The sequence below is a fragment of the Prionailurus viverrinus genome, chromosome D4 (assembly GCF_022837055.1).
Source record: "Prionailurus viverrinus isolate Anna chromosome D4, UM_Priviv_1.0, whole genome shotgun sequence".
NCBI classification, from domain to species: domain Eukaryota; kingdom Metazoa; phylum Chordata; class Mammalia; order Carnivora; family Felidae; genus Prionailurus; species Prionailurus viverrinus.
Window position 1 is genome coordinate 17,622,458 of NC_062573.1, and position 27,672 is coordinate 17,650,129.

The following is a 27,672-nucleotide window of genomic DNA, read 5'->3' on the forward strand; positions in this document are numbered from 1 at the left end:
AATTTCAAGTGTTCAGTAACCACATGTTGCTAGTGGCTGCCACATTGGATAGAAAGTCCATATGGAATTTTCTGTCAAGGCCTGTTTAAGAATTCATTTATTCAGTGAAACTTTGTTGCGCATATATTCCACATCAGGCCCTGTGGTAGACGCGGGGTATGCATGGTGAAAAGGGGGCCTAGCCAGATGGAAGGCGAGGTATCACTTCATAGTTAGCCGTGTGGTGCCAGAGCAGTACGCTAATGTAGAGGTCGGGCAGAGGTGCATGGTATGTAAGACGGTTCCTCTACCTTTCTATAAGCCCCACAGCATCTTGGCCTATAACCCTCTTAAGCTGACTGTAGGGTAGGGAGTTAAGAGAGCAAGATGGTCAGGTCTCTGAGCAGGTGCTGGCTGAACTACTCACTCTACTTTGGTCTCAGAGGCAAAATAGCAAGAGAAGGCTGACAGGGACTCCTGAGGTGGCCTTAAGTCTGTCCCCTCCCCTGGCTGCAAGGAACAGAAATAGGAGAGGGGAAGAGCAAGGTGACTGGGCGGGCCCACAGCTTATCTGCCCACCTGCAGGATACCAGGAAGTGGAAGACAGACCTTTAACAATGACCCTACTCACTAGTAAGGTCAGATCCAGTCTCAGTCTCCCCAGATAGCCTGCATCTCCTTCTCTCCAATGGGAAACCAAGAAGAGGTTGCACAGTGACAGGCCTGGGTAGATTTGAAAGTTCCCCTCTCCCTACAACACAGCTGGAACAGACCCGGCCATGTTGTATCCAGATGGGAAATGGCATGGCCACCAGTCAGCCCTTGTCCTTACTGGTCTCTAGACCTCATGGACTCCATGTCTGCCAGGCTGATCAGCTGAAGAGACCAGCTTTGCTACATCCCGGTGTGAGTTTGGTGTTCGCAGCTGGAGCTTTGAGGGGCAGGAACACTAGGAAGGACATAGTCAAACTAAATTTAGATCCTGGCTTCTCCACTTGCCACTAATGTGGTATTACCTCCCTGAATTCCCGGGGGTTTTTTTTCTGTAAAACAGAGGTGATGGTGGTGATTACAATTCAAAATTGACTGTTTGAGTCAAATCATACATGTAAGGAAATGTATAACTAGAAACTTTACAGCTGGACCCTTGCTGGTAACTGAGTCAATGAGCACGTTCCTGGAGCCATGTTTCCTGGGCTTGGGCTCTTCCACTAATACATCATGACCCTGAGCCTCTCCAGGCCTTCGTGTCTTCATCTCTGAAGTGGTGATAGCTGTGTTTACTTCCTAGGGTTGTAGTGAAGATGGAATGAGTTATTATACGGAAAGCTCTCAGGATAGCGCCCGCCGCGTGGCAAGTGCTCACTTGCGCTCTGTTTTCATGTCTGCCCAGAAGAAAACTTTCTGAAGAACTGCCTTTTGTAAACAATAAACTCTATTTAGAGTAAAATTTAAGAACCAAATACGAAAATCCTATTCTAAGTCAGGTTCTCCCCTCTGCAAACAAGTGATAGAACTGAGCTAAAGAAAGTTATTAGCATCAAGAAAGCAGAAACTCGTTTCCGTGGAAATATTAGCATGACTCTCATGCATAATGAAATCATGTGTTGTCAGACAAGCAGTTTTAAGTATAAGCTCTTTATTCCTTCACTCTCAGGAAGTACATATATATTCTTCCTGATACTTCTGTGCATGCATTTCTCTAAGATTAATTCTTGGATAGGGTACTGCTGGATGTCTAATTTTTATCTACTACATTTCACTAAATTGTCCTGGCAGGGGTGTGTCATATGAAGATAAGCCCCACTAGTGACAAGCAAACCAAAATCACATTTTCTTACTAGATTAATGTAGGTAAATACTGGAAAATATTTTTTTTAATGTTTGTTTATTTTTGAGACACACACACACACACACACACACACACACACACACACAGCGTGAGTGGGGGAGGGGCAGAGAGAGAAGGAGACACAGAATCTGAAGCAGGCTCCAGGCTCCCAGCTATCAGCACAGAGCCCAATGCAGGGCTTGAACTCAAGATGGACTGTGAGGACTATGAGATCATGACCTGAGCCAAAGTCGGACGCTTAACTGACCGAGCCACCCAGGCGCCCCCAATACCTGAAAAGATTTTATAGGTTGCTGGTGGCCTCAAGTATTTAGGAGGCTCAAAGAATAAAGTTCTTAGAAATACGTATTCATTCCATAATGTCCTTTGACCTCTGTCACGTGCAGGTTCTGTACCAGTCTTAGGGTGCACAGACAGAGCATGGCCTCTCTCTGGAGTCCCCTGCCTGCTGGGGAGGCACAGGTGGGCCAGCTGATGGTGGCAGTGAGGGTGAGCACAGAGGATGCACTCCATCTTGCATGGGGGAGAAGGAAGCGAGTCCAGAAAAGCTTCTTAGTGATGACCCCTGAGAAGAGCCTCCAAGATTAAGCTGGTGTTAGATGAATAACATGTAAGGGGCTTGCTTATATTATATAAAGGACTTTCCCAACAGAATAGTTTGACAGCTGGAAATGCCGCACATTTGAGTGTCTGGAATATACTCTCTGTTTCCTGCACAATATAAAATTTTAGCCAGAAGAATGCATGGAACTTAAGACAATGTACTTCCCACATAAATACTCATTTCCTTATCTTCCTGCTATAATTAGCTTGTGCATGTGTTGCTTCCCCACGAATAGGAAAGTGTATTGCTCTGGAGGTTAGGGTGTGTGGTATAGTAAGTAGATGAAGGTTATGGACTGTGGTCAAAGTCTAGGCTCCAAGTTACCAGCTGAGCAGTGTGGGCAGGTCCCTTCCTTGAGTCGCCCTTCCCTTAACTGTTTCATAGGGACAAAAGCAATGTCTGTCGCTGGGTTGTCATGAGCGCTTTGAAATCAACAGGGGAACCTCTCTGTGCTTGGCCAAGTGTTTGCAGATGACTATTTAACTTTGTTTCCCTCTAGTGGTGAGCACAAAACTTTGCACGGAGTAGCCGACTAAGATTCCAAGGGAAAACCACCCTACAGGGAGATTCCCTCTAGGCCTTTTGTTAAGTTCAGATATTTGTCAGTGACTTGACTAAAGATGACCTTGCTGTTCACGTTTGCAGAAGGGCCCAGGGGTTGGGATTTATCAGCTAAAACAGATGACCAAGTCAAGGTCCAAGAGGCTCACCATGAGCAAATGAAACCAATAGAGTAAAATTTAATCGGACTCTGCCTTGAGGCTCAGGAAAATCCCTTTGCAGCATTTGGCTGCCCTCTGGGGACATAACCCCTGTCCTCAGCAAATGGCGAGCAACAGCTTGGACCTGGCAGGCAGGCTGGTGGGAATGGTAGGAGCATAAGCTGGGGGGCATGGATCACCTGGGTTCTGGTCTTAACTGCTGGAAGTGGCTTCTGTGATATGGGAAGTCCCTTATCTCTGGATCATAGTTTGTTCTCTCTTTTTTTTTTTTCTCTCTCTTTCTTTTTTTAGTTTCTTCCCTTTTAAAATGAATTTATACAAGATAATTTTAAGACTTTCTCATGCTGTCCTCATTGGGGGCTCTGTGTCAGGGCATCTAAATTATTTCCTATAAACACACGGTTCTATACTTCACAATGTACAAACTCACCTATACACCACACTTGTGCTTACATAATCCAGCCTTGACATTGCAGTCCATAGCTTAGCTGCATTTGGCTGGCCTTAACAGCCTATGGTCTACCCTTGACCAAGTCTGTGTGCATAGATCACTTGGCTTTTTAGGCCCTCTTCCCCTTCCAAAACTGAACTTTGTAGTAGCCTTTGTTTCAGTTAGTTCTGAGCACTGTGTCCCTGAGCACCTACTGGGTGCCATGCATAGGTGCTAGGCCCCAGGGATGAGTCTGCCTCACTCCCAGCCCTCAGGGAAGAGTGTAAGGAGGAAACAGATCCCTTCATTATGGTGTGGATCTCAAAGAGCAGCTCTTGGGTGTGGTGGCAGTTGAGGGTGAGCAGGGCCAAACGGACATAAAGAAATATGTGCTTGTATCTAGCCTCTCCTCTTTGTGATGAATTCCCCTAAGCAGCTCCCCGGCTCATCTCCTTCCCTCCTGAGATTGGCCATGAAGCATCACAGCAGCTTCTCCCGGTCCCCATCCTCGTGTCACAGAAGGAGCTGTTTGATTTAGAACTCTGTGTTGAGTGGGCGCTGTGCAACGCTAGCCCTCAGAAGCCGCCTAGTGTTGAAGCCAACTGTGGGAAGAATTCATTGAAACCTTTGGAAAGATCAAGGTTAATATTTTTAAGAAAAAGATGAAAGTGTCCCATTAACAAAATGAAATACTACTGGAACGCCTGGGTGGCTCAGTCGGTTAAGGGGTTCAGCGACGGACTTTGGCTCAGGTCATGATCTCAACAGTTTGTGGGTTTGGGCCCCACGTCGGGTGCTGTGCTAACCCTTCAGAGCCTGGAGCCTGCTTCAGATTCTGGGTTTCCCTCTTTCTCTCTACCCCTCCCCTGCTCACACTCTGTCTCTGTTTCAAAAATAAATAAACACAAAATTTTTTTTCAATAAAAAAAAAGAGAAAATGAAATACTAGAGTAATTGCCCATCAGAACTAGAACTTGTTTTTCTCCTGTTTTTATAAAGATGGAAAAACTGAATCTTCGTGAAGGGAGGCAGGTGTCCCTGTGTCCCACAGGCAAGATCCTTAGGTGCCCCACCCAGGGTCTTTTTCCCAGTCTCCTCAACAGTCCAGACACCCAAATGGTTTGGATCCCCAGGGCAGCCATGTACAACTCTCAGGAATATCTATTACACAGTAGATGTCAGTGAGTCACGTTTGTAGAATGGCAGTCAAGGATCTTGAGGGAGAGGCGCCGCTTAGACCAGGGATGGATCTGGGAACCCCTCTGTAAGGCCCTCTTCCTACACCCTCTGCAATTGCAGGTCTCCAGTGTTTCCCTGACTCCCCCAAGAGTGTTCCTTCTGCCCCAGAATTCTGCCCTCACCTTGCCAGGGCCAGTCAGCCCCACCCACTCCCAGCCCTCATGCCACCCCCCCACTGTGCCTCCGAACACATCCTGGTTCCATTTCTTCCACCACTTTTCCAAATTCCGGGGACCTGGTCAAGGTGCAGGCCGTGGTCAAGTCAGCATAACCTGCCTTCTGCCCACACACATTTTTTGGAGCAGGCTGGTCCAGTGTTGTGATCACCTTGGGCTACTAGAGAGTCCGTCTTCTGCACAGGACGCGGCATACAGGGCATGGCATTTTTGAGTGGCTTCTCTTACTTCTCTTTATCCAGGGGTACGGTGCAAGCTGCAGGGCTCACCACAGAGCATGGGTTTAGAATAGGGCCTAGGTTAGACTGTCCAAATGTCTGGCCGCGGGGAGAGAACATTCAGCTGAAGCATGTGTGGTGGTACCACATAGGGTTCAGATAGAAATGTAGAATCTGGAGCTAAGGAGAAGCTCAAGTTCATGCAGTGGTAGAACCTCTTGGAATACTTCCAATGCTTTTCTTGTGATGCTATAGATGCTTGTGAATGCAGACCATATTGAAAAGGCGATTTCCTCCTCATTCTGTCTCGATAGCGCATTTTGGAGACTATGATTCTTCCATTCATCATCCAGGCTATCTTTCTGATAGTCAGTTTATACCAGATCAGAACGATGACTTTTTAACGAAGGTGGAATCGCTCCACGAACAGCACAGGTGAGAAGAGGGGTGGGGTGGCCTACTTTGGGAACCCAGGTCGCACATTTCAGACCTTATGTTCCCTTGTGTCTGATGTGTTCTCTTCCTTTTGTTCATGAACCCTCTTTTAAGCTGTCGGAGGTTTGTGAACCTTTGAGATGTTACGATGGCAGATATATTTGGCATAACTAGCATTTCTGTAAAGTGCAAAATCCGGTAAGAGTCTAAGGGGATTTACAGCATTCTTTTTTAGGGTGTCATTGAAATCTGTTAATTCCTAGCGGAAATGCCCTTTTTAAATATGCCCCACAAATTGACCTACCAGGCAACTTTTAACAGTTGACCACATTTGATAAAATGGGTGGCTCCATCAAGCATCATTGAATAGACAGGCAGGTGGACGAATGCCAGGAGGCCCTGTGAATCCCACATCCTCCCTGGCTTTGGGTCGTGAAACCGCCCTCATTCCAGAAGGGAGGCCCAGTCTTCCGTAGCTGCCGCAGACCCAGCTTCCATTCCAGCAGATATGCCCGATTCTGAGCTCCTTGTCCTTTGCCTCATTTTATTCAAAGCTACAGAGAGGCAGCTCTATAGTCCAGGTCAGATCAGGGCCATCCTGACCAGGAAGGCCAGGTCTCAAGGGACCTGACATTGTTGGGAAGGCTGCAAAAACAAAGGCCAAGCAATTGGCGTCCCTTCTAAAAGGCACGGCCAATCCTCCCTCCCAGAATTGTTTCCCAGGCAGAAGCCAGCATCCTAAAATAGCACAGTGACGTTTGGGAGTTTGAGGCTGCCAGAAGAATAGATAAAGGTGGAAAGACCTGAAGAGCACCTATCAAGTAAGCAACTTGGAACAAGGAGGGTGGGAATTCCAAAAGGTGACTTCCTTCCGTATCTGAGTATTGAGAGCCTAATAATGGGAAGTATTATTCAGTAAAGGACTTGAGCAGACGATGAAGTCCTATTCGGTGGGCAAGAGAAAAGACCTGGTTTAGTAGAATTTAGGGTGAGATTGTTGAAGATTAATAACATAAGGCATTTAATAACCTTACAGAAATGTTACCAATTTGGAGGGGATTTTTATGTTAAAAATTGGAGTTGTGCACTCTGTTGATTCGAGAGCTCTGCGTTGTCTCTTGTCTTCTGTAGTGGACTAAAGCAGTCAGAAGCTGAATCTTGCTTTATCAACATAGCACGGACCCTCGACTTCTATGGAGTGGAGCTACACAGCGGTAGGGTAGGTACCCTCGGCATTTCCGGGTTCAGAAATTAATTTCCGAAGGTTTGAAAACTTCTTTGAGACTATGTCTTTTCCAGTATAATAAAAAAAGAGCTTTGTATAACAATATTCAGAAAGTTTGTAAAGTTGGTTATCCAGTTGTTTTTTCATGTTTCATGCTTCCATGGGGTGGGAGGGGGAGGGTTGGTCATGGGGATTAGAAACAAGTAGTTTTTATTTTTATTTTATTTTTATTTTTTAAAAAATGTTTATTCACTTTTTGAAAGAGGGCGCACGAATGGGGGAGGGGCAGAGAGAGACAGACAGAACCTGAAGCAGGCTCCAGGCTCAGAGTGGTTAGCACAGAGCCTGACGCAGGGCTCGAACTCACAAGCTGTGAGAATATGACCTGAGCTGAAGTCGGATGCTTAACTGACAGAGCCACCCAGGCACCCCAGAAACAAGTAGTTTTTAAAAATTTTTAATGTTTATTTTTGAGAGAGAGAGAGAGAGAGAGAGAGAGACAGAGCATGAGAGGGGGAGGGTCAGAGAGAGGGAGACTCAGAATCAAAGTAGGCTCTAGGCTCTGAGCTGTCAGCACAGAGCCTGACGCAGGGCTCGATGCCACGAACTGTGAGATCATGACCTGAGCCAAAGTCGGACACTTAAATGACCGAGCCACCCAGGTGCCCCAGAAACAAGTAGTTTGTAAAGATGATTTCATATGATGATTAAAAAAGCAAAAAATGTGTCTGTCCATTTTCCAAGTGATACTTTAATGAGCCAAGGTGTTTACTATTTCATCTTATTGCTGTTCAAATTACCCAAATATGACAGCTTTTTCTTTTAAAGTTTATTTATTTATTTTGAGAGAGAGAGAGTGCACGTGTGCACACATTGGGGGGGGAGGGGGTAGAGAGAGAATCCCAAGCAGGCTCCACCCTCAGCACAGAGCCCTACATGGGGCTCAATGCCATGACTGAGATTGTAACCTGAGCCAATATTAACAGTTGGATGCTTTTAAAAATTACAATGTTATTGGGGCACCAATATTGGGTGGCTCAGTCGGTTAAGCGTTCGACTTTGGCTCAGGTCATGATCTCACAGTTCATGAGTTCGAGCCCCACATCAGGCTCACTGGTGTTGGTGCAGAGCCTACTTTCGATCCTCTATCCCCTCGTCTTTCTGCCCCTTCCCTGCTCATGCTCTGTCTCTCTCTCTCTCTCAAAAATAAACATTAAAAAAATTTTTTTTAATTATAATGGTACAATCATGAAAACCAATAAATATTTTAATTGATTGTGACTTTTAAATTTTTTTAATGTTTATTTTTGAGAGAGAGAGTGGGGGAGGAGCAGAGAGAGAGGGAGACAGAGAATCCCAAGCAGGGCCCTCACTGTCAGCACAGAGCCCAGTTTGGGGCTCTAACTCGTAAACCGTGAGATCATGACCTGAGCCAAAATCAAGAGTCAGACGCTTAACTGACTGAGCCACCCAGGAGCCTCTTGTTGTGACTTTTTAAATAAAATTGACTAGGGGCGCCTGGGTGGCTTAGTCGGTTAAGCGTCGACTTCGGCTCAGGTCACGATCTCACGGTCTGCGAGTTCGAGCCCCGCGTCAGGCTCTGTGCCGACAGCTCGGAGCCTGTTTCGGATTCTGTGTCTCCCTCCCTCTCTGACCCTCCCCCATTCATGCTCTGTCTCTCTTTGTCTCAAAAAAATAAATAAACATTAAAAAAAAAGTTTTAAATAAAATTGACTAATATCCATCATCTACTGAGTAATTTCTATCTGCCGGATACAGTGGCTTGCTTATTTCCCCCAGTAATGCTGTGAGGTATTATCATTACCCCCATTTTACAGATGGAGAAACTGATGCTCAGGGACTTTTGGAAGGTCACACAGCACAGAAGTAGCAGCTTTAGTACATGACCCCAGCACTGTCTAGTTGGCCTCTGACCTTTCTATTTTCTGCCAGTAATTGGTCCACATCATATACAAAAGAAAGCAAATATTGAATACCTAGTAGGTACTAGGCATTGTTCCAGATGCTTTCATGAGACCACAATGTCTCGTTTAAAGATTATACCAACCTTGAGAAATCAGTATTCGAATCATCCCATTTTACGGTGAGAAAATGTAGGCTCAGGGAAGTTGAGTAAATAATCAGACTCTACATCTGAGAGTTTTGCGATTCATAGAAACACTTTCATTTCTTTTGTGCCATTCCAATCCCATAACCGTGTGATAGGCAAGTTACAGCCTCAGTAATAAAGGAGGAACAAGATATGGGGTCTTATAAAATATCAACTTTGGGACTTGATGGTTAATTTTTATTCCGTTGCAAATAATCACTTGCCGTGGAATGTTGTGGAGAACTTTCTTCAGCAGTGAAGTGGACTTTCTCTGTATCTGAGTTGACCTGCACTCTCCCTACCCCCTGTGTCCCATGAGTGACCTCGAGCCAGATGATTACCTGCCTGGCTCACACCTCCCAGGGTATCAGAGGGAGCTGGGTTACCTTTGACTATGTTGTGTCAGGCAGAACCCCCTACACACCAACGACCTGACGCCACAGAGCTCACTTCCCAGTAGTTCAAAGGCTCCGATGGGTCCCAGCGACCCTCCAGGTGCAGTGACTCGGCAGCCAGGCTGCCTCCATCTTGAGGCTTCACCTAACATGGCCTCGTGTGTGTGGCAAGGGAAGAGGAAGTTGGAGGGTTGGCTTCACCGCAGCTCTGAAATGATTCAGCCCAGGAGAGATCCATCACTGCTCCTAGAACATTGACCATGACTAGTCACGTGACCCTGCCTTCTCCAGTACACGTGTAGCTGGGAAGTGTGGGGACAGGCGTGGGAATTTAGTGGATAGTTACTATCCTGGGTTGAGTTGCATGTGATCCCAGCTGGGTACCCAGGAGTGAATACTCTGGACTTTCGACTGTATCAGTCAGCAGTGTTTTGTTTGGCCGATTTCTCTAATTCCCCTTGTTCATATCACTGTCCACAAATGATTTGTCCCACCTTTTGAAAGGCAAAAGGAAATTAAAATATAATTATACCTGCCACATGTTCTCTAATTTTAGCCTTTGGAGAGGTGGGTTTGATAATCCTTATTATACAAAAGGAAAAATTAAGGCTCAGTAGCCCAAAATAACACAGCTAATAGGTGACAAACCTAAACTTCACACTCAGTTGTAACTAAGTCAGACTCTGCCCCCGCTCCTATTGAATATAATTTGGAGTATATGATAGGGTAAATTGGGGCATAGGTGACTCAAGGGAAGGAAATGTTTTATTTTAAAATTTTATTTTACTCAGGGAACCTGGGTGGCTCAATCAGTTGAACATCCAACGTTGGCTCAGATCATGATCTCACCGTTTGTGAGTTCGAGCCCCACGTCGGGCTTGTTGCTCTCAGCACAGAGCCCCCTTTGGATCCTCTGTCTCCCTGTCTCTGCCCCTCCCCGTGTTTTCATTGTCTACGGCAATGCCTAGCGCACAGGCTCTTAATAAATGTTGAGTGTATTGGATTTGTAGGCTGTATTTCTTTCTCAATTGGATTTAAAGTCAGCAGTTCTACACTTCACGACAGTAGCTAAAGCCTTTTCAGTGATGAAAGTTGAGATTGGTATAAAGCTGTGCAGAGGGTGAGGTCTTTCTGATGTTCACATGATATCTAATACTAATTGTAGGAAATGTACAATTGGATATTCGTTTCAAGATTCCGTGGAATGATGAGTAGGCCTTGCTGGTAACTCTCTAACCCAGAGGGACCCAGATGTTGCTTTCAGGCAGCGCGTGTGCGTTTTAGAAGAGTCTGGTGCTAAGCATTTGGATCTTAAGTATCGGTTGCCTGTTTTCCATAACATTCTTCCTTTGGAGCTTATACATACTGCTATTTATAACAGCGTGGGTGCTTGAGTTACCAGAGGGCATAAGCATGACTGTAACACACTGTGAATCTCGGTTCTTCCTTTTTACAGGATCTGCACAATTTAGATCTAATGATTGGGATTGCTTCTGCGGGCATTGCCGTGTACCGAAAATACATTTGCACAAGTTTCTATCCTTGGTAAGTGCAAACCACTTCTAATTATTTTCTGAATCATGCTTTAAAAATATGCTGAACAAAAGAAATGTTATCTCTAATTTTAAACTGGTATTTCTAAAGGAGGGGTGGAGACCAGGTTTTTACCTCTGACCTCTGAGGTTCATCCAGATTCGGTACTTGGGAAGAGGAGTTTGGTTTCCACTGGCAGCCCCTTCCTCCGGTCACCCTGTGGTTTGGGATACTCTGTGGAAACAGGGATGAAGTGGCTCAAGGCAGGTTTTGGAGTTACAGAGTCCTGGGCGGTACATTGGCCAGAACTCAGAGAACTTCCTTTGGGCAGGAACTGTATTGTCACTGTGGTTCCTTAGTTATTAGTTGGACTTTTACTAAGTATTCTGTTCTGGTCTACAAACTCAGGGGACCAAACAGACTTAATCCTCACAAGACCACTCTGAAAAAGGCAGTGCCTTCCAACTACGTCATACAGGACTTGTTAGCAGAGGCTCAGATCTGTGCATCCCTTATTGAATGATCTTGACCACTTAGGGGAGGTGTCTGAGCCTCAGTTTCATCATCTGAGAACTGGGAATAATAATATGTTGCAGGACTATTGCAAGGCTTAGTTGAGGGACTAATGTCAAGCTTTTAGTAGGGAACCGGTATATAAAAATGCTGCACATGGGGGCTATAATCGTGTTCTTATGCAAACTTGACACATGGCCATTAAGTACCAGAGTGGAGATATGGACCCAAGTCTGTCTGGTTGCTGTCTGTCCTCCCTCTGCTGCTCCACACTGCCCTCAGCTGGTCTCCCCAGGCACACACCAGCTCAAGCAGAGCTACACTGTCACAAAAGCAAATGACCACAAACAGCGCACATTGCCCATGGTTCTCGTTATTTAAAAGCTACATCATGATTCAGTAGTCCTTATGTGATACTCAGCTTCAGTGAGCTCCTTGGTATGCAGCTGAGGCTACAGGCCTGTTGTCATTCCTACCGCGGGGTAAACTCTAGGAAGCGGAGAGCCCGTGCTCCTCATGGTCATGGAGTAGAGGATACACGTTGTGAGGCATCAGCTGCCAGCCAGCTGATCCCTGTGTGCATTTTATATGTTTCATTTTTTTGCAGGGTGAACATTCTAAAGATTTCTTTCAAAAGGAAAAAGTTCTTCATACATCAACGACAAAAACAGGTGAGTTATGTCTACACTTGCTTTGTTTCTTGTGTTTTTAGCCACTTCAGCTCTTAGTTCTTCAGCAGGTGAAGGCAGCTGGCCATCCATGTGACTGGGGGGAGAAAGAGCATGGCATGCGGGGGGTAGAAAATGGAAGTTGGAGTCCAGAGTTGCCTGTAGAATTCACTGTGTTTATCTGATAGCAGACGTAACTTGCTTTGGAGTTAGTAACGATGAGTTTGGATCCTCACTCTTCTACTTACCAGCTGGGCCGGTTACATAACCTCCCCTAGCCCAAGTTAGCTTGTTTCCAGAAATGTAGTAGTACCCACCTCTCCGGGAATCGAGAAGATTAAATAAAAGCATTGGTCAAAGCACCTGGCATGAGCCCATGCAGCGTAGCAATACATATCAGTGAGATCAGTTCCTCCCCTTGATGTGTTTAAACATGCACAGTAACCTTTGCATGTGTCTCCTAAGAGGGACCACCACTCTCCAGATGACTCTCGTTATCAGTATGGAGAAGAGGGCTCGAAAGTGCTACCAAGTGGAGGTGCTGGAATTTGAATCAGAGATACCATGCTCTATCCTGTTATGTCCTGTATTTTTTTTTATTTTTTTAATGTTTATTTTTAAGAGAGAGAGACAAACAGACAGACAGAGTGCAAGCAGGGGAGGGGCAGGGAGAGAGAGGGAGACACAGAATCTGAAGCAGGCTCCAGGCTCTGAGCTGTCAGCACAGAGCCTGATGCGGGGCTCAGACTCATAGACCGTGAGATCATGACCTGAGCCGAAGTTGGACACTCAAATTTGAGTGAACCACCCAGGTGCCCCATGTATTTTTCACTTATTGTCACTATGTTCATTTCCCAGGGTTTCAAAGATAATGTGTACTTAAAATGGCTCCACATAGCAGTGATCACTTGGAAATGAGGACACCAGAGCTCAGAGCAAACTAGGACTAGAATCTGGGTCTCCTGACCTTCCCCCCCCATTGCAAGATTGAAGGTGGCCCCAAAATGCACAACATGGTAATATAACATGAAAACAGAAAACTTAAACTCAGGTAGGATGAGGGTCAAGGAAATGATTAAATTAACTCCATGCTCAGGGAAAAGCAAATAAAGAAATCCAAAGGCTTATAAAATCTCAAGTTTCAGGTAAGTGGAAGACATTCTTCAGGAGAGATTTTCCCAGAGCTAAGTTTTAAAAGAGATGTATCACACAGCCTTTATCTGGTCGGTCCAAATATATCCAACCTAGGAATGTAAGCACATTCCAAATCAGAGTGTTCAGGGAGAATCACAAGTGATGATAAAGGGGAGAGCCAGGTCATCTTTTCCACAGGAATAAGATGCTTAACTGATCCTGCTCCTGAATAGTCCTATGACACTGGTGTCTGACCTAAGGCATTTTGAAGCTGGTTGTCCACATTCTGTTACATCTTCCCTGATGACCACTGATGCAGACATAGAACATCTATGCACCTTTGCCCTTTCATCTGTGCGGATGAAATCTCTACTGTGCTTTTTCCTCCCAGACTGAATCCAGGGAACATATTGTGGCCTTCAACATGTTAAATTACCGATCTTGCAAAAACTTGTGGAAATCCTGTGTGGAACACCATACATTCTTTCAGGCTAAGAAGCTACTACCTCAGGAAAAGAATGTTCTGTCTCAGTACTGGACTATGGGCTCTAGGAACCCCAAAAAGTGAGTATTCTTGAGGGACAGTATCCACACTAGAGTGAGATGTGAACGTGTCCTGGCCACTGCTGGGTAGAGGACATCCTCGGGGGAAGGGACGCCATCATCCAGGGACCCCAGGCGCAGAGCTGGAGCTGTGCAGTTCCGAGTCTCCCCAGGGGCAGCAGTGTCTCTTTCCATGCAAACTCAGATACTTCTATTGCTCTGCTTCCTTTCTGTCTCCTCAACTTTGCTGCCCCTGGAACACCCAAGCAGCCAGAAATGCAGCTGCTCCTGTACCGTGTCATACTAAGAGAAGCAGGTGACAAAGACTCTGAGGGTCGTCATGGTACCAAGACAACCCCTCCCACCATCTGTTACATCTTCCCTGATGACCGCTGATGCGGACATCCCTAATAACGAGTGAACAGAAATAATGCTTCCCAGGGGCGTGCCTGGGTGGCTCAGTCGGTTAAGCATCTGACTTCGGCTCAAGTCGTGATCTCACGGTCCGTGAGTTCAGGCCCCACGTCTGGCTCTGTGCTGACAGCTCAGAGCCTAGAGCCTGCTTCCGATTCTGTCTCCATCTCTCTCTTCCCCTCCCCCACTCACGCTCTGTCTCTCTCAAAAATAAATAAACATTAAAAAAAATTTTAAAAAAAAGAAAGCTTCCCAGAGTCAAGTGACTTTGGGATATGCTACCTAGTAACAACCACAAAATAACAGTAATAATGAGAACTGCCAGTTGAGTGTTTAGTTGGTACCATGCGCATACTTAATTATATTTAAGTATAATTAGTATCTACAGGAATCATATTAAAAAATCATATTAAAAATGTTTAATGAGTAGTACAGTGGAAGAAATTACTCTTATAAAATTGTAACTTTAGATGACAATGCATTCCCTAAACTAATCATGCAGTTTATATTTTTTGTGTATTTATTCTAAGACTGCCTGCTCAGGACCAGATACAGCAGAAATCATTTATCAAGTTATTGTAAACTATTGGTTTGAAAAACTGCTCTCGTAATTTTGCATTGTTGTTGAAGTGGCTATTACTAATGAAATAATGCCCCTGTCTGAGCCATTATCTGGTATGTGGGACTGTATCACACAATTCCAGTGACTTTCCTATTATGTTGATAATCATTAGTTAGCTTTTTATAGATTCAATTAAGTAGCGAATTAATGTTAGTAGCAGTGGTAGTATCTGTGATGCTAAGTGCTCTCTCTCAGCTTCTGATAAACCCAGAGCAAATATATTTTCAAAGTTTGCAGCTCCTATAATATTGTTTCTAGTATTTTATACATTCAGTAGCTATTACTGAAGATGTCACAGACATAACTTACTGGAATATAGTTTTTACATTAGTTGAACCTAATCCTTTGAGCCGGCTGATAGCGGTTGAAAGAATGGACCGTTGCTAAGAAAACTGAGTTCAAATTCTACCAGTGTCACTTCAATTCAGATGTCTTTGTTTCTGAAAAATGTAGCCAACATGGAGTTGGGGGTGAGGTGGGGCAGGTTCTGGTTACCCATTGTGGCAGAATAACCTACCCCTATTTTGGTCCCTTGAAACAAGCTTGGGGCGCTTGGATGGCTCAGTCCAGTGTCCAACTCTTGATCTCAGCTCAGGTCATGATCTCAGGGTCATGAGTTCAAGCCCCACGTTGGGCTCCATGCTGGTATGGAGCCTACTTAAAAACAAAACAAACAGAAAACCACAATCTTTCTGTCATCTGTCAAGATTTTGTGGATAAAGAATTTAGGAAAGACCATGTAGTAGACTGGGATTTCTCAGTGACAGGCAACTGGTGGCTGGGCTGGGCTATGGATCCAGGATGACTTTGCTCCCACGCTTGATGGCATGATGGGAAGGCTGGACTCAGCTGGACCCTTCACTTCGTTCTGTGTCCTCTGGGCCTCGTCATGTGTGCTCTCCAGCAGGGTAGTAGATGTCTCATGCAGAAGTTCAGGGCTCCGACCACCTAAGGCAGAAGCAGCCAGCCATCTTAAAGGCCAGGTCCAGAACTGCACAGCTACTCTTGGTCAAAGCAGTCACAGGCCAGCCCATATTCAAGAGACGAGTCAAAGAAGAGCTGTAGCCATTTTTAATCTGCCACTGGGGGTCATTTGGGATATTGGTGGTTCATGGCACAGGTCGTCAGTTCATTGCTGCTAAGACCAGCTTCAGTGCACTGCAGATTTCAGCCCTCACCATCTCCATTTTATAAATGAGGAAACTGAGGCATAAGGTTACATGATTTGCCCAACCCTAGGGATACATCTACATACTTGCGTGTTGGGCTCCCTGATAGAAGTTCCACATAGAAGAAACTTGTTCAGTATTTTGCAAGCTTAAGGGACAATGGAACATTTTTTTCCCCAAAGGGTATCTATTAATAACCTGTGACACATACTTTGGGGAACTACAACATCAAACCTTTGAATCTTCTAGCTTGTCCTCTTGTTCTGAGGCAGCATTCTCAATCAGTGCTAATTTGCTCTCTGATACAGATTCTCCCAGTGATGTTGCTGTGAGTGTTTTGATCGGGGTAACAGCAGTATTTCTTACTGTAAATTAGTACATTGGCATTCTAGGGCATGTTTCGTGTTCTTTTGGGTTTTCTGTCCTGCCTGTTTTTTGTTATTATTGTTTGTTTGTTTGGCTTGTGAGTTTTAGGCTGTAAGGAAATGTGTGCAATTTTTTTTGGTGTTTTGGTTTTTTTTTTGAGAAAAAGAACATGAGTGGGAGAGGGGCAGAGGGGGGGTGGAGGAAGGGGTGGGGGGAAAGAATCTTAAGCAGGCTCTACACCCAACACAGAGCTTGACACGGGGCTTGATCCCATGAGATCCATGAGATCCCATGACCATGAGTTCATGACCTGAGCCAGAATCAAGAGTTGGATGCTTAACCAACTGAGCCATGCAGGTGCCCCTGGAATGTTTTAATAAGGCATTAAAACACCACTGAAAATTTAGGAATAGCAGAAATGAGTTTCCTAGCTGACTTCAAACCCCATCCTTTCAAATAATTCATTCTCTGAGGGGTCTAGGTAGCTAAGACTTAAATTCTCTAGGTATAAGTAAACACAAAAGTTAGCTTCGGGGAGGCCCTTTCTTAGAACGTAGCATGGCATGTTCTTAGAACCTGCCTCTGTGAAAGCATTTTCTCAGGCCTTCTCTCAAAGAGTTATCTGTGATTTACAGCTAATGGCTTCTGCCAGCTTGCATGACGAAGAAACCTTCCTGGAAGGATGGTTGATGTTTGTATTCATGCCATTGTGAATAAAGTGAGATTTCCTTTAACTTGAACTGCATTTCTGTGTTATCCTGATAGTTCCATGGTGGCATGGTTTGGTTATATTTTGGGACCAGCTTTGTTGCTTGCAATAGTAAGGCTCAAGAAAATAGTTTTCACCAGAAGAGAAGAGATAACCAGGAAGAGCCAGGACAGAACGGAACTGCGTTTGACCTGCGTACCTCTGACCCCTTGTAACCTTGGCTGGTGTCATCCTGGTGCTCACCAGCCGCCCACCAGGGAGGGGGAGCATGGTTAGACTGTTTGCTTCATTTATGCCATGATTTCTTGTTGAACACGTCTGTGTGGAAAGTGAACCTTGCTTCTGGTTTTTCAGGTCTGTAAATAACCAGTATTGCAAAAAAGTGATTGGAGGGATGGTGTGGAACCCAGCCATGCGGAGATCGTTATCAGTGGAGCACTTAGAAACCAAGAGCCTGCCTTCTCGGTCCCCTCCTATCACTCCTAACTGGTACGTGCTCGTTTTGTTTTTTTTTTTTGTACTACCCACTTTCTCTCTCTTAAAAATTCAACTTCATACGTTTTCCCAATATAGGTATCCTGCAATCAGAGTTTATGTTTGTGTGCTTGCTTGGTGCAAAATTAACAGTTTACTATTGTTGTGAAATACACAAGCCTTACTAAACATTTTCCTTAGTGTATAATTCTGGGATGTTCTCTTTTAAAAACTTATTTGGGGTGGAGGGGTGCCTGGGTGGCTCAGTCAGTTAGGCGTCCAACTTCAGCTCAGATCATGATCTCACAGCTCCTGAGTTTGAGCCCCACATCAGGCTCTGTGGCGGGCTCTGTGCTGACAGCTCAGAGCCTGGAGCCTGTTTCAGATTCTGTGTCTCCCTCTCTCTCCCTGCCCCTCCCCTGCCAGTCTCTGTCTCTCAAAAATAAACATTAAAAAAAATTTTTTTTTAATTTTTTTTTTAACGTTTATTTGTTTTTGAGACAGAGAGACAGAGCATGAACAGGGGAGGGGCAGAGAGACAGGGAGACACAGAATCTGAAACAGGCTCCAGGCTCTGAGCTGTTAGCACAGAGCCCGACGCGGGGCTCGAACTCACGGACCATGAGATCATGACCTGAGCCGAAGTCGGACGCTTAACTGACCGAGCCACCCAGGCGCCCCCCAAGTTTTTTTTAAATCTTATTTGGTCTGGGGGTGCCTGGGTGGCTCAGCCAGTTGAGTCTCCAACTTCAACTCAGATCATTATCTCACCTTTCATGGGTTCGAGCCCCTGCATCAGGCTCTGCTGACAGCTCAGAGCCTGGGGCCTGCTTTGGACACTGTGTCTCCCTGTCTCTCTGCCCTTCCCCCATTTATTCATTTAATAAATGAATAAACATTTATTAAATGAATAAAAATTTAAAAAAATTTTTTTTATTTGGTCTGAATTTGAGAACTACAGCCTCCTGAAATGCCCCTTTGGGGAGTACAGTACATGCTGGCATACTGATGTTCTGGGAAGTCCTGTGATAAGGAAGCATGCTGAGCTTTATCAAATCTGTTTTCCTTTGGCATCGCACAAAATAAACTTTGGGAAAGCCTAGTAAAGGTATGCAATGTAGGATGCAGGATTCTGAAAAACAGTAGCTAATGCGCTTGGGGAAGTAGCCCACCGACTTTTTAATATGATGGCTTGAAAGGAAGGAAGTGGCAATTTGGCCAAGTGGGAAGGGCACTGATTGTATAACTGTATCACCCAGACTCAGATTTTGGCTCTTCTGTTAAATTATCAAGTTTCTTTACCTCTCTGGTCTCAGTCTCCCCATGTGAAAAAAGGTTGTAAAAATCACCACAAATGATGTAACAGTGTGCGGGTGCTTTGTAAGTGATTAAAAGAAATCAGATGGGATTAGTATCATTATTTTATTATAATTCCTGAGAGACATCAGCCCATTTTTGTGAATGCCTCCAAAATGACCAGGTATCGTTAGCGGGAGAGGGAAACCCAGCCAGAGGCACTGCCCCAGCTCCACGCTGGAATTAAGAGTATGGCTTTCTGTTCATTTCACAAAAGACAGGGTGGGCCTATAAGTTACCAACGACGGATCTTCTAGGACTAGGGGAGATTCTAACCCACACAAAACGGAGGTGCTGTGCAGGGTGGCTGGGTGAGGACCCTCCCCCGGGGGCCCAGTGCTCTAGCCAGAGATACTGATGGTATTTAGTGTTAGAAATCACAGTATGACTGAGTAGATTCGTTTCTTGGTTTCCCACGATTTAGGCACTTCATCCTAAAGTGGTAGATTTATGCTGTAAAGTAGCAGCTTTGTCTGCAAGCCTCTTAGGCACTGATGCCAGGGACCCAGAGCAGAGGCCCAGGACAGCATCCAGGAGAACAGCGGGGTTTGATGTTGCCACACCCGTGGCCTGGAGCTCTTACTGCTATTTATAGGTCCCCTCCTGAGGAGTCACGAGCCTTTCTACCCTATTCTGGACACAGTATTATTGATTAGCAGAGCCCAGGGGGAATGGGAATAGTGGAGGAAGCCCTGACAGTCTCAAAGAGAAATGGCTCACAAAGAAGAAGGTGGAAAAACTGAGAGAAAATAAACCTTAGAAGGCTCAGCAGCCTGGCATCACCCACTGCAGGAGCCGATGCCCAGGTGCTTCCCCAGGCGTCCGGAGATCATTGCTTCATTTGGTTCATTCTCAGGAGCAGGTAGGTACAGCTGAGGCCCAGAGAGGTGTTGTGACTTGCCTGCAGCCACATAGCTAGCTACTGCTGCTGTGCCCACCTAACAGGGCATACAGGATATATTTTTAAAAGCAAACACTGCTTCTTGGATCAAGTGAAATTCACATGAAGGGATGTAGTTGAAATAAGGTTTCAGTTTTGCCAAAAACTGTACTTTGGCTTCTAAACCCTTTATTTATACTGGTGCTCAAATGACTCTGAAGAATTGATCAGTAGTCAGTATGGTGTGTTATCTGTGCATTGAGAGCTTGAGTCCTCCTGGAAGAATAGCTCCCTAAGTCAACACTCACCACTTCCCAAAGGGCATAAACCACTCTCATCTGCCTACGTATACAGTCAACGCTACCATCTTGGGGGCTATACCACGGGGCTGAGAGTCTTGAGAACCCACATGGCCCTTGGTGGATTCTGGTGTCGTAATGGGTTAACTGGTTCTTAATTTCCAACAGCGTTAGCCAAGGCATCCTTGGAAAGGTCAGGGCACAAAGCCAGATCGCCAATGTCTAACGAAGTTTTTAAGTGCAATTTGCTTTCGGGACTTTCACGCTCGACCTCTCTCCCACACAGGCGAAGTCCTCGGCTCCGGCACGAAATCCGGAAGCCACGGCACTCTTCCGCAGATAACCTTGCGAACGAGATGACGTACATTACCGAAACCGAAGATGTGTTTTACACGTACAAGGCCTCCCTGTCCCCGAAAGACAGCGATTCCGAGGTTTCTCAGAACCGGAGCCCTCACCGAGAGTAAGAAATGTGTTGTTCTCTTCTTCGTATCTGCTTGTTTTGGCTGTTGAGGAATTTGCTCAAGCCCAGATGGCCATTTAGGTCAAGGGCTAGAGCCTGCAGCCAACACCCTACGGTGCTCTCTGCCAGGATGACGGCATAAGTCAGACTGTCCGTTCCGCCACAGGATGACAAGCTGTGTGCCTGAGGTCTAGAGCTTGCACTCATTTTTGTCTGTGACAGAGACCTACTCTCCACATATGTGTTGCTCCCTTGAATGGTCTCTAGTTCATGAGCAAAGCCCAGGTTAAATCAGTTCACATTCCAGGGGTATAGATACGTTAACTGCTGGAGTATTTCTCTAGATTGCCAAAGTTTTACCACTACAGGACTTCTAGATCACTGGAAATATGCTTACTTCTACCTGTCCACAGAAAGCCTTCTCAGACCCACCGTATGCCCTCAAGGTTTGCTTTAGATGAATTGCGAGTATAAAGCAAAAACATGCATAGAACATCTCTGAAACTTTGTTAACTTTTTGTCAACAGTTTGCATTAAGTTCCTTTTATGCCCGCATCTTCCTTTCTATAAATGTGACAAACTCCCTTCACATCTCAAGGCCAGGGAAAAATGTCTCTCTGAAAGTACTGGCTTGAGTTCTTTTATTATTCAATAAGGTATATCTAATTCACTAGTTCTCTTTTCGTCTTGCTTACCAGGGAACTCAGAGCTCCATGTTAGGTTCAATTGCACTGGCTTCCCTTAGCCCAGGTTTCTGATACAGCCCCTGTTTCTTTTCCTCCTTGCCTTATTCATGGATCTTACTTTTTTCTCTCAATGAATTCACAGTTCTCCCACATCTATACATTTTAGAGTTAGCTACCTCAAATTTTTTAAAGTAGACATGATCAAAAAGTGACATTTTAAGCTGTACTATGAGAGAACTGGAGCAACCATTAGGAAGTCACCCACAGGCACTGGGTGCTCATTCTGTTAAGTCCATACTGTACCCAAACTATAGAAACATAATGCCTCCCTGAACAGCCCAGGATTAGCAAGAAGCCACTTCAGTTAATCTGTAAATTTTTACCACTCTAGCTGCTAGGCTTAAAGCATTAAATGCATCCTGATTGTATTCTAGACATCGGCAGGTGAATTGCAAATCTCACTTCCCATTTATGTGTGAGGTTGTCACCTCTCTGTTGTCTCTGACCGCAGCAGACATGGTTGCCAGCTTATCTGTGTTCTTAACACCTCTGGTTAAATAATCCTCCGTTCGCTATTTCCTTGTGACCTGGGCTTGGATGATGCTTTTGCAGAAATGATCAGTATCTCTTGCCCCAACTTGCAGCTTCGTTGAAGTGACAGTGTGGAAGGGTGTGAGTTCCTTCGTGGGACCCCATGGTTTTGCAAACCTAGATATACAAGGCAGGAATGCAGGCGTGCATGAATTGAGCCAGTTTGATTCTGCGACGGGCTTCTGTGGCTTTGGGGAAGGTGAAAGAGCGTTTAGGAAATGCACTGAGGGCTCCGGAAAGCTCAGTCACACTCCCCGTGTCAGCCCTTCCTCTTGTGGTATGTAGTCCCATCATGGCGTTGGGCAGTATCTCGACTTCCCCTGGCCAGTGCAGTAGCCGCTAGTCATGTGTGCCTATTCAGATTCAAATTACTTAACATTTAAATGCCCTCTTCAGTCATCCAAGCCTCATTTCAAGTGCTGAAGAGCCACATGTAGGTAATGACTGCCATGCTGGACAGCGCAGATAGAGCATTTCCATCATCACAGACAGTGCTATTGACAGTACTTACCAGTGCGGGCTAGAAGGAGACGGATTGTGTCTGGTGGGGTGTGGGTATTTTAAAGGGCTGCGTGCATGGCTGAGTGCAGCAGCGTAACTTCTGTGCCTTTTGCTGCTCATTGAGGGGACATCAAGGGGAAGTAGACAAGTCTTTGCGTTAAGGGGCCTCCAGTCCAGTTGGGCAGATAGCACACAGTCAGCCTTCCTCCTTGCATCTTCCTCCACTTTTGTAAAAGGAAAGAGTTTTGGGAATGGTCTGAGGTCCCATGTCAGGCTTTCCTCCTGTGGTCTGCCACCATATCATGGAATCATGCAGCAGCTAGACCCTCACAATCCAACACAGGAGCCACAGTCCACATAGGGCCATTTAAATGTATGTTTTTTTAAGTTAGATTCAAAATTCACTTCCTTGAGTCCCATTTGACTCAAGTAATTTTGGGCCCTGCACACCCCTAAACACTGCACATCAATTCTGAAACTCTTGCGTGAGACCTCGTAAGGTGGGTTGTCCTGGGGCACTTTTTCGCTGCAGCTGAATGTTGAACGTAGTGGATAGCGACTCCAAGGCAGCCTTCCTTGTCGCGGCTTTGCGCCAACAGACGTCTCCCAGAGTCAGGTTAGCGGCCGGGCGTTGTGAGTGGGGTGAGCAGTTGAAAAATGGCAGCCCCTAACGGACCGCTTCCTGCTGGCAGAGCCAGCTGCACCCTCCCCAGGAGTCTGGGGTCCCCCACTGCCCAAGGCAAGCAGGAAAAGCTGGCCTGTACTTGGTGGGGGGGGGGGGGGAACCTGTTGTAGTTGAGTTTCTGCAAGGTGTCGAAGAAACGTGTGGCATGTTTTATACAGCCCGTTTGTGTTAAGAGGCAAAAAGGAGTATTCCGTCAGAGAAATCGGATGAATAACATCACAGGCGGTAAGTACGGAGGGTTCCTTGTGGAAAGGAGAAGTAAGCGTAACATTCTGTACCCATGTAAACAAGAAGAAGAAAGAGAAGGGAAGAAAAAGAGCAGATAGACTTTGGCTCTAAACCCAGGGTGGCGCGGCTCAGGCTCTCCACACGTTATCTTAGCGGGTGAGTCACTCTCCGGGTTGTTCCGTATTTATAGCAGCACAGCAAAGTTGATGATTATAGTTATGAATCCTTGGCAGTTTGCTTTGTGCCCGAGTCGGCTGTAGTCTTTTGTTAACTCCCAGGTTTCTCTCGGCCGTTCCGTGTCCCTTTGCTTGCTTCAGAGTGAAGGCCGAAATCTGCAGCAAAGGAAGTTTCCTTCATGGCAAAAACAAAAAACAAAAACACAACTTACCATTCCCTAACACCCAGAAAATGTGGGAGGGGAATCTCCCTAAAGGAAAAGTGACTTTGCAAAGCAGAGATTAAAAACAACTTCTACAGGGGCGCTTGGGTGGCCCAGTCGGTGAAACGCCCACCTTTGGCTCAGGTCATGATCTCATGGTTCATGAGTCTGAGCCCCGCGTCGGGCTCTGTGCCGACAGCTCAGAGCCTGGAGCGTGTTTCAGATTCTGTGTCCTCTCTCTCTGCCCCTCCCCCCAAAAGATAAATTAAAAACATTTAAAGATTTAAAAAAAAAACAACTTCCGGGGGTGCCTGGGGGGCTCAGTTGGTTGAGGGTACCACTTCGGCTCAGGTCATGGTCTCAGGGTTCACGAGTTCGAGTCCCACATTGGGCTCTGTGCAGACAGTGAGGAGTCTGCTTCAGATAATCTGTCCCCCTCTATCTCTGTACCTACCCCCCCCCCAAAAAAATAAACATTTGAGGCACCTGGGTGGCTCAGTCAGTTGAGTGTCCAACTTCGGCTCAGGTCATAATCTCATGGTCAGTGAGTTCGAGCCCTACATCAGGCTCTGTGCCAACAGCTCAGAGCCTGGAGCCTGCTTCAGATTCTTTGTTTCCCTCTCTCTTTCCCCCTTCTCTGCTCACACTCTGTCTCTCTCTCAAAAAATAAACAAACAAACAAACAAACATTAAAAAAATCAATAAGCATTTAAAACCACAAAGACAACGACAACTTCTGTGCCCTGAGTGGGACTTCAGAAATGCCTCTCTGCAACCACATCGGCAGTGCAGAATGCCGTCCGCCCTGTCACCCAGTCGCCCCGTTGGGGATGGGGAGCCCTCCTGCAGTGTGGCAGCCTGTTCTGGTGTTGGACAGCCCAGTTGTCCAGACTGTGTGGGAAGTGTCCTTGATGCTGACCCAGCATGAGCAGGGCCATCCACAGATCCCTGCCTGGAGCTCCATTTCTGATTCTACCCGCTAACCCCATCTACTCTCCTTTACACGAAACGACTCCAGTTCTGTCAGCCACTCTCCACCCCTCGGCCTGCTAGTCACTCTTCCCTGAGCACATCAGTCCTACACTGGCCAGTGGCACACAGATCTGTGTACATCTGAGGGTCTCTGTCAGAGGAGGCCAGCCAGCGACAGGACTGCATCAGCAGTTTTGTGTCTGTTTTCTCTGCACGTTGCCTGTCCTTCACCTGGCGTCTGTCCACATGCATGTAGACATATGACTGATACTTGAAGCCCCAAGGGACCCCAATCTCCACTCATCGTCTCCCTATCCAACCTGTGGCTCCTCCTGTGTCTTGGTGAAAGCGGCCACATTTGCACCCTGTTTGCACCCATTAGAAACTTCCACCATCCTGGACTCCTTCTCTTCCACCTTCCTCAGCTAGGCTCTCACCTTGTTGGTCTTCCTCCCGAACATCTCTTGAATCGGATCCCTCCGCCATCCCACTGCACTGCCTGTGTCAGCCACCGTCGTCTGTCACAGAGACTGTTGCAAAACCGCCCTAAGTGTCCTCCTGGCTTTGGTCTCTCCTCCTTCCAAACCATCTTTCACAAGGCTGAGAGCCTTATTTTTGTGAAATCTGTGCCCCAGCACGTCACTCCCCTGTGCTTTTTCAGAATCTCATGCCTCTGCATGTGCTGCTGTCCTGTCTCTTTTGTCGTTAGTAGTGTTTGGCCTAGACCCCCTTCTGCTTCCCCTCCTGACTACCTGTTCAGACCCTTCCTAATTCATCTTTCGAACTCCAGGCACAGTTCCCTCTCCTCTGTGAAGGCTTTTCTGGCCTCCCACCAAACCCCAGACACCTGAGCGTCGCCATTGCAACACAATGATATTACTTGATTATTTTTATGCTTTTATGTCTTCTTGACTAGACAGTGAGCTCTTTGAGGGTAGAGGGATAGTGCCCTGTTGACCTCTCCTTCCCCCGCATATCTGGCACAGTGCTTGAGACTTAGTACCTATTCCGTGACTGTTCGCGAGGTTGGACAGACGGTTACATGCAAGCCCCAACGTTGTCACAGCTGGATGCCCCCTCTGCCACCTCCACGTGAGGTGCCCATATCCTCTGAACAGCATCACATGGCGTCTGTGTCAAAGAAGAAATCAAACAGATTGACTTGGCCGAGTTTGGGTTAACTGTCATCCGTGAGCACAGCCGTGTGGTTGGGGCTACCGCAGGGCCAGGGCCTCTGGCCGGAAACTCTCATCAGAGAACTCAAGCATGAATTAGCTGAATTTTAACAAGTGCTTTCTTGCCTTTGAGATGTCTTAGTATCTGAGGGGGCAGCCTGAGGTGGGGGACAGACGCATGACCCATGATTTCATTAGTGAAGAAATGCAGAGCCCAGAAGGGAACACGTCTGTACCGGAGTCCCTGAGCCACTTCAGCAATTTCTTGTTTAGTTTTGATCTTGGGCCCTTGGCTTTTATTACAGAGATAAGAGTATCGTGTGAAGAACGTCTCTATATCATAAAAACCCACACTTGAAAAGAGGACTCCATTTGTTATTCGGTGAATCTGATGTAAAGATAAAATCCATGTGGACAGTTTCTCCAGGAATTTTATTCAAAGGACACATTGCATTCTTCTAGCCCTTCATAACTCCCCTTTTGGCCACAGCTCAGGAACATCAGCATCTCCTGAGAGCTTGCCAGAAATGCAGACCTCAGGCCCACCCCAGGCCTGCTGAATCAGAGTCTGCATTTTAACAAGATCCTCAGGGGACTCCTGTGAATGTGATATTCTCAGCAGCTCTGAGCTCGCAGAAGCTGAGAACTGTGTAGCCCATCTCTTCACCTCTGCTCCCAGGTGACTGGGTGAAATATGTGCTCTTCTAGAGTAATTCAGTCAGTCCCGGGTACTTGAGTAAGGTGGTTTTCTTCTTTGTTCACTCAGCGTCTTACCTGAGCACTCGCATGCCCGGCCGAGTGTTACGTGCACTAGGAGAGGAAGAGAAAGAGGATGAAGGTTTCTTCCAATCTCAAGAAGCTCCTAGACTCCAGAGAGAAACACGACACCAAATGGCCCCTGTTCTGTCCCACCCCCGTAGAGACACCACCTCACTGGTAGCTCAGTTAGAGCTGGGAAACCCTCCATGGAGCACTGCTTCGCTTGCTTTAACAGGCTTAGGGTGGACGTCCTTGTCCTTTTGTAGGGTTTAGGGAAGAGCGGTATACAAGCGTCACACGGGAGTCTTTCGTGGGCAGTTTTAATTTTTTTAATATCGCTTCTCTTCTGACAAGTGAATTCTGACATGGCTTTTGTTTCTGATACCTGTCATTGGCATTTACAGTTTTGAAGCTTCTGGTTCCTGAGGGTGAATACCCTTTGGTCTGCCTGTCAGCCAGTCTGTCCCTGTCCCCTCTCTCCCCAGGGAGCCGAAGGTGGTCCGTCCCTCCCAGGCTGCTCTGGCTTCCAGACAACAGTGGCAGTCTCCTCTGTGTCCCCACCCTCCTCTGACAAGTGCCCCCTTCCTGCCTCAGGGACAGACCTCTTCTGTTCCCTCCCTCCCCAGTTATTGGCCTCGTCAGCCCACACTGTCTTCTTGCTTTGGCTCATCCTACCCCTTTCTTCACTCCTTTCCCTGGAACCCAGGTCCTCCCCACCCCCACCCCCACCCCCTGCAGCTCCCCTCATCCCTCCTCATCCATTGGGCTCTCCCTCAGTAGCACCTCACATCCTGCCCCAAGGAGGGAGAAAGCCCGCTTGGTTTGGCATCTTCGCTCGTGGCTTCCGTGTGCTGTATCCAGCTGCCACCTTCTCATTACTTCTCGTTTGATGTCCTCCTCACCATCTGTCTGTCCATCCTCCACGCTGAGCAGAACGTTACAGCAGCCTACAGGGAACGTCTGTACATAGTTGATCAGCCAAAAAAAATTGTCATATGTTTAATAAATTGCTCTCTAAAAGTAACCTCCATCCCTACTTAGAAAATAGGATTGGGCACATAATGACTTTGAATATATTATTTTTAGCACTGTGGGCTGTGTTAGGTAGACGGTTACATTTTATACTGAAAAAGAAAAATACTTTAAAACTTTATATGATGCAAGCCAC

At 46.3% G+C, this 27,672-nt stretch overlaps 1 protein-coding gene across 9 annotated transcripts in view; it reads left to right on the top strand.

Annotated features, from left to right (window-relative positions):
* The window catches only part of PTPN3 (protein tyrosine phosphatase non-receptor type 3), a 115,295-nt gene that overhangs the window by 51,256 nt on the left and 36,367 nt on the right, over nucleotides 1-27,672 (top strand). For all 9 annotated transcript variants that reach the window (XR_007146555.1, XM_047831472.1, XM_047831471.1 and 6 more), the window contains 7 exons: nucleotides 5,535-5,655; nucleotides 6,787-6,874; nucleotides 10,842-10,930; nucleotides 12,039-12,102; nucleotides 13,625-13,797; nucleotides 17,411-17,545; nucleotides 20,352-20,528. Coding sequence is in view for 8 of the 9 variants with exons in the window: in XM_047831472.1 (XP_047687428.1) it covers nucleotides 5,535-5,655; nucleotides 6,787-6,874; nucleotides 10,842-10,930; nucleotides 12,039-12,102; nucleotides 13,625-13,797; nucleotides 17,411-17,545; nucleotides 20,352-20,528 (847 nt within the window). In the remaining variant the exon portion in view is untranslated. The remainder of the gene's footprint in view (nucleotides 1-5,534; nucleotides 5,656-6,786; nucleotides 6,875-10,841; nucleotides 10,931-12,038; nucleotides 12,103-13,624; nucleotides 13,798-17,410; nucleotides 17,546-20,351; nucleotides 20,529-27,672) is intronic.